This window comes from Oncorhynchus gorbuscha, unplaced genomic scaffold (assembly GCF_021184085.1).
Source record: "Oncorhynchus gorbuscha isolate QuinsamMale2020 ecotype Even-year unplaced genomic scaffold, OgorEven_v1.0 Un_scaffold_6276, whole genome shotgun sequence".
NCBI lineage: Eukaryota > Metazoa > Chordata > Actinopteri > Salmoniformes > Salmonidae > Oncorhynchus > Oncorhynchus gorbuscha.
Window position 1 is genome coordinate 1,874 of NW_025749914.1, and position 13,061 is coordinate 14,934.

The 13,061-nt window shown below is 39.9% G+C and overlaps 1 protein-coding gene across 1 annotated transcript; it reads right to left on the reverse strand.

Annotated features, from left to right (window-relative positions):
* Positions 1-2,875: 2,875 nt before the first annotated feature.
* Positions 2,876-9,542, reverse strand: LOC124029419 (immunoglobulin lambda-1 light chain-like). Its single transcript, XM_046341125.1, has 5 exons — positions 9,488-9,542; positions 9,357-9,394; positions 9,007-9,302; positions 6,631-6,662; positions 2,876-3,600 (listed from the first exon to the last, which is right to left on the reverse strand). The coding sequence occupies exons 1-5, from the start codon at positions 9,525-9,527 to the stop codon at positions 3,269-3,271; spliced, it is 738 nt and encodes a 245-aa protein (XP_046197081.1). The 5' UTR covers positions 9,528-9,542; the 3' UTR covers positions 2,876-3,268.
* Positions 9,543-13,061: the final 3,519 nt, after the last annotated feature.

Sequence of the window (13,061 nt, forward strand, 5' to 3'; positions counted from 1 at the left end):
ATGTATTGGCTAGTGTGTTAGTGGAACACTACAATGTATTGTCTAGTGTGTTAGTGGAACACTACAATGTATTGTCTAGTGTGTTAGTGGAACCGTCTAATGTATTGGCTAGTGTGTTAGTGGAACACTACAATGTACTGGCTAGTGTGTTTGTGGAACACTACAATGTATTGGCTAGTGTGTTAGTGGAACAAGACAAAATAGTTGGCAAAGAGACTCATTTGAAGTACAGTAGAAACACCAAACATGTCTTCCATGATATCAGAGATGGAACGTGTCCACTTTGGATTCAGGAGATCACCAACAATACAAACCAACATTCAGGCAGCCTCCAAAATATATTGTTGTTGTTGTTGTCTGACTCTGATCTGTCCAAATTCTGCTGTGATTGATCCAGTTGCTACTGGATCACAGACTCCTTCTGTAATTCCCTCTCTAATTGTAGCTGACGACAGACAGAGAGGATTGTGGGTGTTGTAATAGTGCAACAGAGCAGTGTTCAGTTAGGATTCAGTTAGGATTCAGTTAGGATTCAGTTAGGAATTCAACATGAAATTCCATCGGGGACTACATTGGAAACAAGTTGAATCTATTTAACATGTTGGTCCCTTGTTGTATTGTTGTTAAAGACAGGAAGCTGTAATAGTCTAGAATGTGTCAGCCAACAGAGATCTTATCAGCACCAAGACCATCCATCCCTGGAATATCATCTCCAAACCCGAGGAAAACAATCAACATCACTTTGTTATTATAGAACATTATTGGAACGACCAGATGATCAACTGTAAACTATCGAAATGTTGTCACTGTTGAAGTTGTATGGCTGAACATGAATTGTATCACACTGTATATTCGACTCATTACTCTAATCATTATTTCTCCACCAGTGGTGGCTAGTGGGCAGAGATATCAGAGGATCAGCTCATTGTAATCAACTACATTTCAGCCATTAGAATAAGCCTGTACTCCTATATCTTCACCCAGCAGCCTCCTCTGTTCTCTACCCACAAAAGCATTGAGTACCACCGAATTCATCCAATGACCCCCCTCTTTATGGGCTTGCTTTTAAACTGTAGAGTGTAACTGTCACGCCCTGACCTTAGAGAGCCGTTTTGTTTCTCTATTTGGTGAGGTCAGGGTGTGATTTGGGGTGGGCATTCTATGTTCATTTGGATGAGATGGGGCATCTCAAGATATCTAATCTGAAAAATGTCAAATAAATAACTAAATATAATCCTCTTTAAACTGTTCTAAACTAGGCACTCTTACCTCCACTGAATCATATATTAGTGCCACAGATATATACCCCCCCACACACACACAGTTCTGAGAGGAGATAAAATAACCTCTTAATTTACATGAAGCTATAAATAAGGAGAGGAGGGGAAGCAGGTGTCCTGGGGGAGAAGGGGAACAACACATCACTGCCTGTAACTCAGTGTCAGATCTAGAACACGTCCCAGGTGAATGACTCTGATTACTAGAGATAGTAGACATGAAACCACCAGCTGGTCTTTGGGTGGGACTGAAACCAGTGGTCTACAGACAGCTGTTCCTGTTGTAAAGTACATGTAGATCTTTCCTCAGTCATTATTGGTGGTCCTACGTCCTCCTCTGGTGGACTTTAACTGACCTGCAGCTTCTATTCTGATCACTGATGCAGAATGTGAAACACAACATGACATGACTCTATATGTTGGACCAATCCTAACTTCCATTTATGATAATTCAGAATTTTGCCAATGAGGCCCTTTATCTACTTCCCCAGAGTCAGATGGACTTGTTCATACCATTTGTTTGTCTCTGTGTCCAGTTTGAAGGAAGTTAGAGTTAGTTTAGTCGGTCAATGTTAACTAGCGTTTCCCATAGACTTCCAGTCATTGTTCTATCTTCATCTGACTCTGGGGAAGTAGATAAAGGACCTCATTGAGTGTTTACTTAGTCATGGGTTGATGTCAGTGGGAGACTAAGTGAAGGTCAGACCTATACAGTAGATATTAATGCTGAAATGATACTGAGTCCAACAGCTAATGTTAATAACAGAGAACAGTTTATACCATGTAATAATGACAGCTTCTAACTCTCTAAACATTGACCTGGAGGCCGGGGTTCTAGTCTGTTATACCTGTCACGTTGGTATAAAGGGATTGGGAGACAGGTGCAGGAATGTGTCATAGTTTTTTAAATTCCTACCCAAATTACAGCCGTGTACAGGCACGGGGACGAAGACCAAACAAACACCTATACAAAACCCAGGGTTGAAACCCTAACAAAAGAGCGAGGGGCACTTTGAATAAATACACAGGCGCACAATGATACCAGACGGGATGACACCCGTAATCTGCACAATACACGCAGAGAAGACACAACTACACAGCACAGGTACTCACACCAACCAACAGACATTGTAATGGTGAACCAAAGGGCAAACATACAATTACTAATCATTGGGAAATGGGTACCAGGTGTGGTTAATCAACAGTTCTGGAGGGAACCGTGACAATACCTGGATCTTTCTCTTTCTCTCAGCCTAAGTTCTGTAACTTTCTCTCCCTCCTCGGTGTCTCCAAGGGTCCCTGGTTCCACATCCCTCCATCCTCCTCCATCTTGGTTCAATAGTTTCCAGATTCCCCCTTATTCAGTACTGTGAACAGTTCTGCCTACATTTCCATCATAATAACAACAGGCTATTCAATGTAAGGCTACAGTCAACTGTTAGGTCATCTCTGGTTGGTCAGAATGGTTGTTATGATAGTAAACCTGGTAAGGATTCTGGGCTCCTCTGTCATGGTTCAGTTTAAATAGTCATTATCCAGGTTCAATCATTTAGTGCTGCTAACACTGATGCTCATCAACATGCTCTAATACAAACACATGTTCTTTAGAATGTTCTTTATTTAATATCCACAATACAGCAAAGCTCTAACTATTCCTTTATCATTAGTAATTCAACTCATTTCACAATAGTAGAGAGATCTAGTCATCATGACAGTATTTCAGATGTTATGTTCTAGAGAACATGATGCTGGTACAGTGAATGCATCAATAGTAACTTGTGATGACAAACAGCCCTCAACAACTATTTGACATTACATTGGTTATGGTCATACTATTCCAATATCATCCATGTTGTTAGGATTTTAACTTCTATATTTAACAGCAAAGCAAAGATCAACACATCACTTAACAGTTCTAATGAAATAACAGTTGCACTCATTCTGAAGCATTAACAAACTACCAGTTGTATTGATTGTCTGAAACTATTGATTTACAGACTGCAACTAGTCTTTCTGATCTCTTTCTCAGAGAATGTTGACCCCAACGACACTTTACATGTGAACACCACGTCCTTGTCCCAGTCTGCAGTCTGAATGGTCAGATAGCTGCTGATCCTGAAGGTGTTGTCTGGTTGCTGCTCAGCAGGGCTGGTAGAAACATCTCCTGTCACTGATTCACCGCTAGACATCCAGCTGACATCTGCCAACCCCTTGGATCTCTGAGACAGGTCACTAGTCAGACACACCAGTGTTGCTCTGCTGGACTTGAGGTCTTCAGTGGATGGAGGGAACAGAGTCACAGCAGGTGTAGCCAGATCTCCATCTGTAGAAAGTAGTCAACGGATGGGAGGAGAACAAAACACAATGGATAAGTTTATACTTCAGTACATGTGGGTATCATTACCAAAACACCTGCATTAAGAGGGAACGGATGGGATGAGAACAAAACACAATGGATAAGTTTATACTTCAGTACATGTGGGTATCATTACCAAAACAACTGCATTAAGAGGAAACGGATGCAGTAATTAAATAGAGAACTGCTCTTCATGGTGTTTACAATGATACTGATAGAAGGAAACATACGCTGTTAAGGTGTTAAAATGAGAGACAGAGCAATTTATGAATACATTACACAGCTCTGGTAGACTAAAAGGCTAAAAGATGAACGAACTGTGGACATTTTACATGTAAAATATAAATAATTCACAAGCAAATGGGATTTAAAAAATATATATAAATATTTGTCTAAGATATTGAGCTGGATAACATTTCTGGAGATGAGTTATACAGACAACAGACAACAGAAACACAAGATATGAATGATAAAACACTTTGAGATGAAAGATCTCCTTTACATTGAGTTATATAGACAACAGAAACACAAGATGAGAATGATAAAACACTTTGAGATGAAAGATCTCCTTTACATTGAGTTATACAGACAACAGAAACACAAGATGAGAATGATAAAACACTTTGAGATGAAAGATCTCCTTTACATTGAGTTATACAGACAACAGAAACACAAGATGAGAATGATAAAACACTTTGAGATGAAAGATCTCCTTTACATTGAGTTATACAGACAACAGAAACACAAGATATTCATGATTAAACACTTTGAGATGAAAGATCTCCTTTACATTGAGTTATACAGACAACAGAAACACAAGATGAGAATGATAAAACACTTTGAGATGAAAGATCTCCTTTACATTGAGTTATACAGACAACAGAAACACAAGATGAGAATGATAAAACACTTTGAGATGAAAGATCTCCTTTACATTGAGTTATACAGACAACAGAAACACAAGATGAGAATGATAAAACACTTTGAGATGAAAGATCTCCTTTACATTGAGTTATACAGACAACAGAAACACAAGATATTCATGATTAAACACTTTGAGATGAAAGATCTCCTTTACATTGAGTTATACAGACAACAGAAACACAAGATGAGAATGATAAAACACTTTGAGATGAAAGATCTCCTTTACATTGAGTTATACAGACAACAGAAACACAAGATATTCATGATTAAACACTTTGAGATGAAAGATACATTGAGTTATACAGACAACAGAAACACAAGATGAGAATGATAAAACACTTTGAGATGAAAGATCTCCTTACATTGAGTTATACAGACAACAGAAACACAAGATATTCATGATTAAACACTTTGAGATGAAAGATCTCCTTTACATTGAGTTATACAGACAACAGAAACACAAGATGAGAATGATAAAACACTTTGAGATGAAAGATCTCCTTTACATTGAGTTATACAGACAACAGAAACACAAGATATTCATGATTAAACACTTTGAGATGAAAGATCTCCTTTACATTGAGTTATACAGACAACAGAAACACAAGATATTCATGATTAAACACTTTGAGATGAAAGATCTCCTTTACATTGAGTTATACAGACAACAGAAACACAAGATATTCATGATTAAACACTTTGAGATGAAAGATCTCCTTTACATTGAGTTATACAGACAACAGAAACACAAGATGAGAATGATAAAACACTTTGAGATGAAAGATCTCCTTTACATTGAGTTATACAGACAACAGAAACACAAGATATTCATGATTAAACACTTTGAATGAAAGATCTCCTTTACATTGAGTTATACAGACAACAGAAACACAAGATGAGAATGATTAAACACTTTGAGATGAAAGATCTCCTTTACATTGAGTTATACAGACAACAGAAACACAAGATGAGAATGATTAAACACTTTGAGATGAAAGATCTCCTTTACATTGAGTTATACAGACAACAGAAACACAAGATGAGAATGATAAAACACTTTGAGATGAAAGATCTCCTTTACATTGAGTTATACAGACAACAGAAACACAATATATGAATGATAAAACACTTTGAGATGAAAGATCTCCTTTACATTGAGTTATACAGACAACAGAAACACAAGATGAGAATGATAAAACACTTTGAGATGAAAGATCTCCTTTACATTGAGTTATACAGACAACAGAAACACAAGATGAGAATGATAAAACACTTTGAGATGAAAGATCTCCTTTACATTGAGTTATACAGACAACAGAAACACAAGATGAGAATGATAAAACACTTTGAGATGAAAGATCTCCTTTACATTGAGTTATACAGACAACAGAAACACAAGATGAGAATGATAAAACACTTTGAGATGAAAGATCTCCTTTACATTGAGTTATACAGACAACAGAAACACAAGATGAGAATGATAAAACACTTTGAGATGAAAGATCTCCTTTACATTGAGTTATACAGACAACAGAAACACAAGATGAGAATGATAAAACACTTTGAGATGAAAGATCTCCTTTACATTGAGTTATACAGACAACAGAAACACAAGATGAGAATGATTAAACACTTTGAGATGAAAGATCTCCTTTACATTGAGTTATACAGACAACAGAAACACAAGATGAGAATGATTAAACACTTTGAGATGAAAGATCTCCTTTACATTGAGTTATACAGACAACAGAAACACAAGATGAGAATGATTAAACACTTTGAGATGAAAGATCTCCTTTACATTGAGTTATACAGACAACAGAAACACAAGATGAGAATGATAAAACATGAACAGAGCAGACCAAGCAGAGACATTCACACTGTCATCAAACTGTTTCATAAGTCATTTACAAACATAGGAGACAGGATTAAAGCAGGTGCAAAATATTGAATCAGTGAATATAAATGACATTTTATTAAATAAATATTTAACAAATATATATATATATCTGACCAGCAGTATATTAGAAACAAAACCTATTCTGTAGATTAAAACATTAGAAGGGAACTCACCAGTAACAATGAGCTTGGTTCCTGGTCCGAATACCACAGTGATTCAGCTTGTATACACAGCCGTACAATAACCTCCTCTCTCTCTACTGAGAGGACAGGAACTGAACCATCCCATTCAGACAGAGCTTTACTCTCTCTACTGAGAGGACAGGAACTGAAACATCCCATTCAGACAGAGCTTTACTCTCTCTACTGAGAGGACAGGAACTGAAACATCCCATTCAGACAAGAGCTTCACTCTCTCTACTGAGAGGACAGGAACTGAACCATCCCATTCAGACAGAGCTTCACTCTCTCTACTGAGAGTACAGGAACTGAAACATCCCATTCAGACAGAGCTTCACTCTCTCTACTGAGAGGACAGGAACTGAAACATCCCATTCAGACAGAGCTTCACTCTCTACTGAGGACAGGAACTGAAACATCCCATTCAGACAGAGCTTCACTCTCTACTGAGAGGACAGGAACTGAAACATCCCATTCAGACAGAGCTTCACTCTCTCTACTGAGAGGACAGGAACTGAAACATCCCATTCAGACAGAGCTTCACTCTCTCTACTGAGAGGACAGAAACTGAAACATCCCATTCAGACAGAGCTTCACTCTCTCTACTGAGAGGACAGGAACTGAAACATCCCATTCAGACAGAGCTTCACTCTCACTACTGAGAGGACAGGAACTGAAACATCCCATTCAGACAGAGCTTCACTCTCTACTGAGGACAGGAACTGAAACATCCCATTCAGACAGAGCTTCACTCTCTCTACTGAGAGGACAGGAACTGAAACATCCCATTCAGACAGAGCTTCACTCTCTACTGAGAGGACAGGAACTGAAACATCCCATTCAGACAGAGCTTCACTCTCTCTACTGAGAGGACAGGAACTGAAACATCCCATTCAGACAGAGCTTCACTCTCACTACTGAGAGGACAGGAACTGAAACATCCCATTCAGACAGAGCTTCACTCTCTACTGAGGACAGGAACTGAAACATCCCATTCAGACAGAGCTTCACTCTCTACTGAGGACAGGAACTGAAACATCCCATTCAGACAGAGCTTCACTCTCTACTGAGGACAGGAACTGAAACATCCCATTCAGACAGAGCTTCACTCTCTACTGAGGACAGGAACTGAAACATCCCATTCAGACAGAGCTTCACTCTCTCTACTGAGAGGACAGGAACTGAAACATCCCATTCAGACAGAGCTTCACTCTCTACTGAGGACAGGAACTGAACCATCCCATTCAGACAGAGCTTCACTCTCTCTACTGAGAGGACAGGAACTGAACCATCCCATTCAGACAGAGCTTCACTCTCTACTGAGAGGACAGGAACTGAAACATCCCATTCAGACAGAGCTTCACTCTCTCAACTGAGAGGACAGGAACTGAACCATCCCATTCAGACAGAGCTTCACTCTCTCTACTGAGAGGACAGGAACTGAACCATCCCATTCAGACAGAGCTTCACTCTCTCTACTGAGAGGACAGGAACTGAAACATCCCATTCAGACAGAGCTTCACTCTCTCTACTGAGAGGACAGGAACTGAAACATCCATTCAGACAGAGCTTCACACTCTCTACTGAGAGGACAGGAACCGAAACATCCCATTCAGACAGAGCTTCACACTCTCTACTGAGAGGACAGGAACTAAAACATCCCATTCAGACAGAGCTTCACACTCTCTACTGAGAGGACAGGAACTGAAACATCCATTCAGACAGAGCTTCACACTCTCTACTGAGAGGACAGGAACCGAAACATCCCATTCAGACAGAGCTTCACTCTCTCTACCGAGAGGACAGGAACTAAAACATCCCATTCAGACAGAGCTTCACTCTCTCTACTGAGTGGACAGGAACTAAAACATCCCATTCAGACAGAGCTTCACTCTCTCTACTGAGAGGACAGGAACTGCAACATCCCATTCAGACAGAGCTTCACTCTCACTACTAACATCTCAGACTTTTTTAGAGTTTCTCTCCTTGAAGTAACAGTTTATAGAATAGCATCATATTCTGCTGTTGGTGTCTGGTCCTTTTGAATCCATCAGTTAAAGCAAAATCCATATGATGCAGTATTCACTTGATGATGATGATGATGATGATGATGATGATGATGATGATGATGATGATGATGATGATGATGATTACGTCAAGAATGACTAAATCTCTTTTTACAATCGTCTTATAATCTTTTTGACATGTAGTAATGGATGGTTCTTCCATTTCCAGATCTCCCATTGTGTTATGTATATAATGTTATAATAATGACTGATCAACTGCTGTTTCTTAGAGTTCACCCCTCTACCATGAAGCAGAAGTGAGTGTATTTGGGGAGGTTTTTGTCATAGTGTATGTCACTGTGATGCCCACTCGCCAACATAGTAGTCTTTTGTTTTACAATAATACACTGCTGAGTCTTCCTCCTCCACATTGTTAATAATCAAACTATAATCAGATATAGACTGATGATCAGATGTGAATTTAGGAGAGGAGAAACCAGAACCATATTTTACAGAGGTCCAATTGTAGTAGTACCACTGTAAAACATACTGAGGAACTCCACCTGGAACCTGTTTATACCAATGAGCACTATTATCAACAGTTCCCAGGTTACAGTCCAGAGTGGCCGTCTCTCCTTTCCTCACCGTCACAACAGGAGGCTTCTGTGTCACCACAGTCACAACAGGAGGCTTCTGTGTCACCACAGTCACAACAGGAGGCTTCTGTGTCACCACAGTCACACCACTGACACCTGGGAAATAAGATGACATGTAGTAAAGAGAAACATACAGACTCATTATTAATAAACCAGGAAGTAAAACCTCCAGGAAGTCAGACTCCTTACATGTTAGAGCAGTGAAGAGAGTGCAGAGTGTCCCCAGCATGTTGTCAGTGTGGTGTGAACGGCCCTTACTGTCCAGCTGAGAGATGAGCAGGGTTGGAGTGTGAGGAGAGGAGAGGCTGCAGGACCCACCTATAAGGAGACAGACATGGGGGACCAGAGGGAGGGGCCTCTACATCTCAGCCTATCAGCTTCTGAGAAGATGGACTCCTGATTAATGTAAATGACTGTAACTATTAAACTCGCAAATAAATATATTAGATTGGACAAACAAAAACCATATGGGTTAATTTTGATTACACTGAAATATCCGTTTTAGTTTCATGTGAGTTGTGTTAGAATCAGCATGTCACAATATGTACAATAATGACATAATAATATAATCTAGACCTGATAGTGGGGTTCTGAACTAACAGTACATCACTAAATGACTGTTGATGTAATATGTCTCTACTGTAAACCAGGGGACTGACTATCATGGAGGTTATCTGATACATGAAGTCTTCTGTTAGGACGGAACCTTCTGGAATATCACTTTATCATTCATGCTTTGTGACAACTAGGTGTAATTGTTAATGACAACATTCTAGTAAATGTGTGAAGGGTTTTGTGTAAAACACAAGCATGGAATGTTCTCCTACTGAAGACACACTGGTTCAGGATGACTTGACATTCAGTTAGTGTCTATATTCAGAACATCTGAAAGCAGAAGTGAGTGTGTTTGGTGAGGAGGTTTTTGTTGTCAGTGTGAGGTGTGAACGGCCCTTACTGTCCAGCTGAGAGCTGAGCAGGGTTGGAGTGTGAGGAGAGGAGAGGCTGCAGGACCCACCTATAAGGAGACAGACATGGGGGACCAGAGGGAGGGGCCTCTACAATCACTAGCCACTCTCATAGTTGATTGACATGTCTGGGGGTTAACAGACTTCCACAATTCTAATAACACTATTATAATTATTGATCTTTACTGTAAACACACTGACCTACAAGTCACTGTAAATGTGTCCCAACTATTTAAGTTAAAGGCCTGTATGATAAACTAATTCAAATCTGTTTGTTCTGCTTTTGACTCCATTCTCTACCCCTACCCTCATCACAGCTCCATTATATAATCCATGATGTTTATATTAATCACCACATATCCTCTACCCTCCTCCATTATATAATCCATTATGTTTATATTAATCACCACATATCCTCTACCCTCCTCCATTATATAATCCATGATGTTTATATTAATCACCACATATCCTCTACCCTCCTCCATTATATAATCCATGATGTTTATATTAATCACCACATATCCTCTACCCTCCTCCATTATATAATCCATTATGTTTATATTAATCACCACATATCCTCTACCCTCCTCCATTATATAATCCATGATGTTTATATTAATCACCACATATCCTCTACCCTCCTCCATTATATAATCCATGATGTTTATATTAATCACCACATATCCTCTACCCTCCTCCATTATATAATCCATGATGTTTATATTAATCACCACATATCCTCTACCCTCCTCCATTATATAATCCATGATGTTTATATTAATCACCACATATCCTCTACCTCCTCCATTATATAATCCATGATGTTTATATTAATCACCACATCCTCTACCTGTCACGACTTCCGTCGGTTTCCTCTCCTTGTTCAGGCGGCGTTCGGCGGTCGAAGTCCTCGACCTTCTAGCCATCGCTGATCCTCTTTTAATTTTCCTTTGGTTTTGTCTGGTCTTGTATCACACCTGGTTCCAATCCCATTCATTACATGTTGTGCGTTTAACCCTCTGTTCCCCCTCATTGTCCTTGTCTGTGATTGTTTGTTTGTAAGCATTGTGCAAGATATGTTCTGACGGGTTTTGTTCCCACTTGTATTATTTTGTATATTTTGTTTTTCAGAGTTTTTGAGAACTTATTAAACTGCTCCGTTTTATACCAAGTTCGATCTGCGCCTGACTTCCCCCAGCACTCACCCTTACAGAATCACCGACTGCATGTGGAGTCAGCAGGAGCAGGTACCCCGGGTATAGGGGTGGAGGAACGCGTCCGGGGGCACGCAGCAATGCTTCACCATCTCGGCATCGCCATAGACAGGGGGGGGGGTCACACCCTGACCTTAGAGAGCTGTTTTATTTCTCTATTTGGTGAGGTCAGGGTGTGATTTGGGGTGGGCATTCTATGTTGTATATTTATTTGTGTTTGGCCGAGTATGGTTCCCAATCAGAGGCAGCTGTCTATCGTTGTCTCTGATCGGGAATCATACTTAGGCAGCCCTTATTCCCACTTTCAGGTGTGGAATCTTGTTTTGGTATAGTTGCCTTGTGCACTGCAATAATGCACGTTCGTTATATTCTTTGTTGTTTTTGTTGTAAGTTTCACTATTAAAGAATGTGGAACTCTACGCACGCTGTGCCTTGGTCCGATCCTTTCAACGAACCTAACAGTAACTCTGTTTGAACTTGGGGGGCCCCTTGGTTGGGGAGCGAGGACAGGTGGCTGATGGTGCCCAGGTTATTCATGGTTCTGTTGGTCTGTGTGGGGACACTGGGTCTGTAGACTGTCTGTCTGTGGTGGTTTCTGGTTTGGTTACACTGATGGAATGTAGACGAGATGTCAGGTATCTTGTATAGGTTGAATAAATATCTATGGCACTTAATGTAATTAATTTGGATGAGCTGGGGCATCTCAAAAATGTCAAATAAATAACTAAATATAATCCCTTTCATAGCCCTTTAAACTGTTCTAAACTAGGCACTCTTACCTCCACTGGATCATATATTAGTGCCACAGACATATAACCCCCCCCACACAGTTCTGAGAGGAGATAAAATAACCTCTTAATTTACATGAAGCTATAAATAAGGAGTGGAGGGGAAGCAGGTGTCCTGGGGGAGAAAGAGAGCAACACATCACTGCCTGTAACTCAGTGTCAGATCTAGAACACGTCCCTGGTGAATGACTCTGCTAACTAGAGATAGTAGACATGAAACTATCCGTTTTTCTGTGATGGGACAGAAGGATGGCCCCGCGAGACTAAATGGGACTGAAATCAGTGGTCTGACTTGCGCCACTGTGCTTGTTTTAATGCAGGTATATCTTGTGCCATTATTGGTGGTCCTTTGTCCTCCTCTGGTGGACGTTGACAGAACTGCAACCTCTATTCTGATCACTGATGCAGAATGTGAAACATAATGTACCATATCGCAGCGCTACACTGAGTGCACAAACATTAAGAACACCTTCCTAATATTGAGTTGAATCTTACAAGGTCATAGTTCTCATTCATGCTGAAATGATACTGAGTCCAACATCTAATGTTAGTAACAGAGAACAGTTTATACCATGTAATAATGGCAGCTTCAAACTAAACATTGGCCTGTCATTCCTGCATCCTAAGGTAACATAGAGGCCGGTGTCTAGTCTGAAAGACTTGAATGCTTCTCTCTCCACCCAGCATCTGGGTCCTTCCACCAATTCGGTGCCTATTGAAAAGTGTAAATTGATCAAAATTACTTTGATTTTGTCACAAATAGCTCATATTCTCCTTCATAAACAACGTGTTTTTC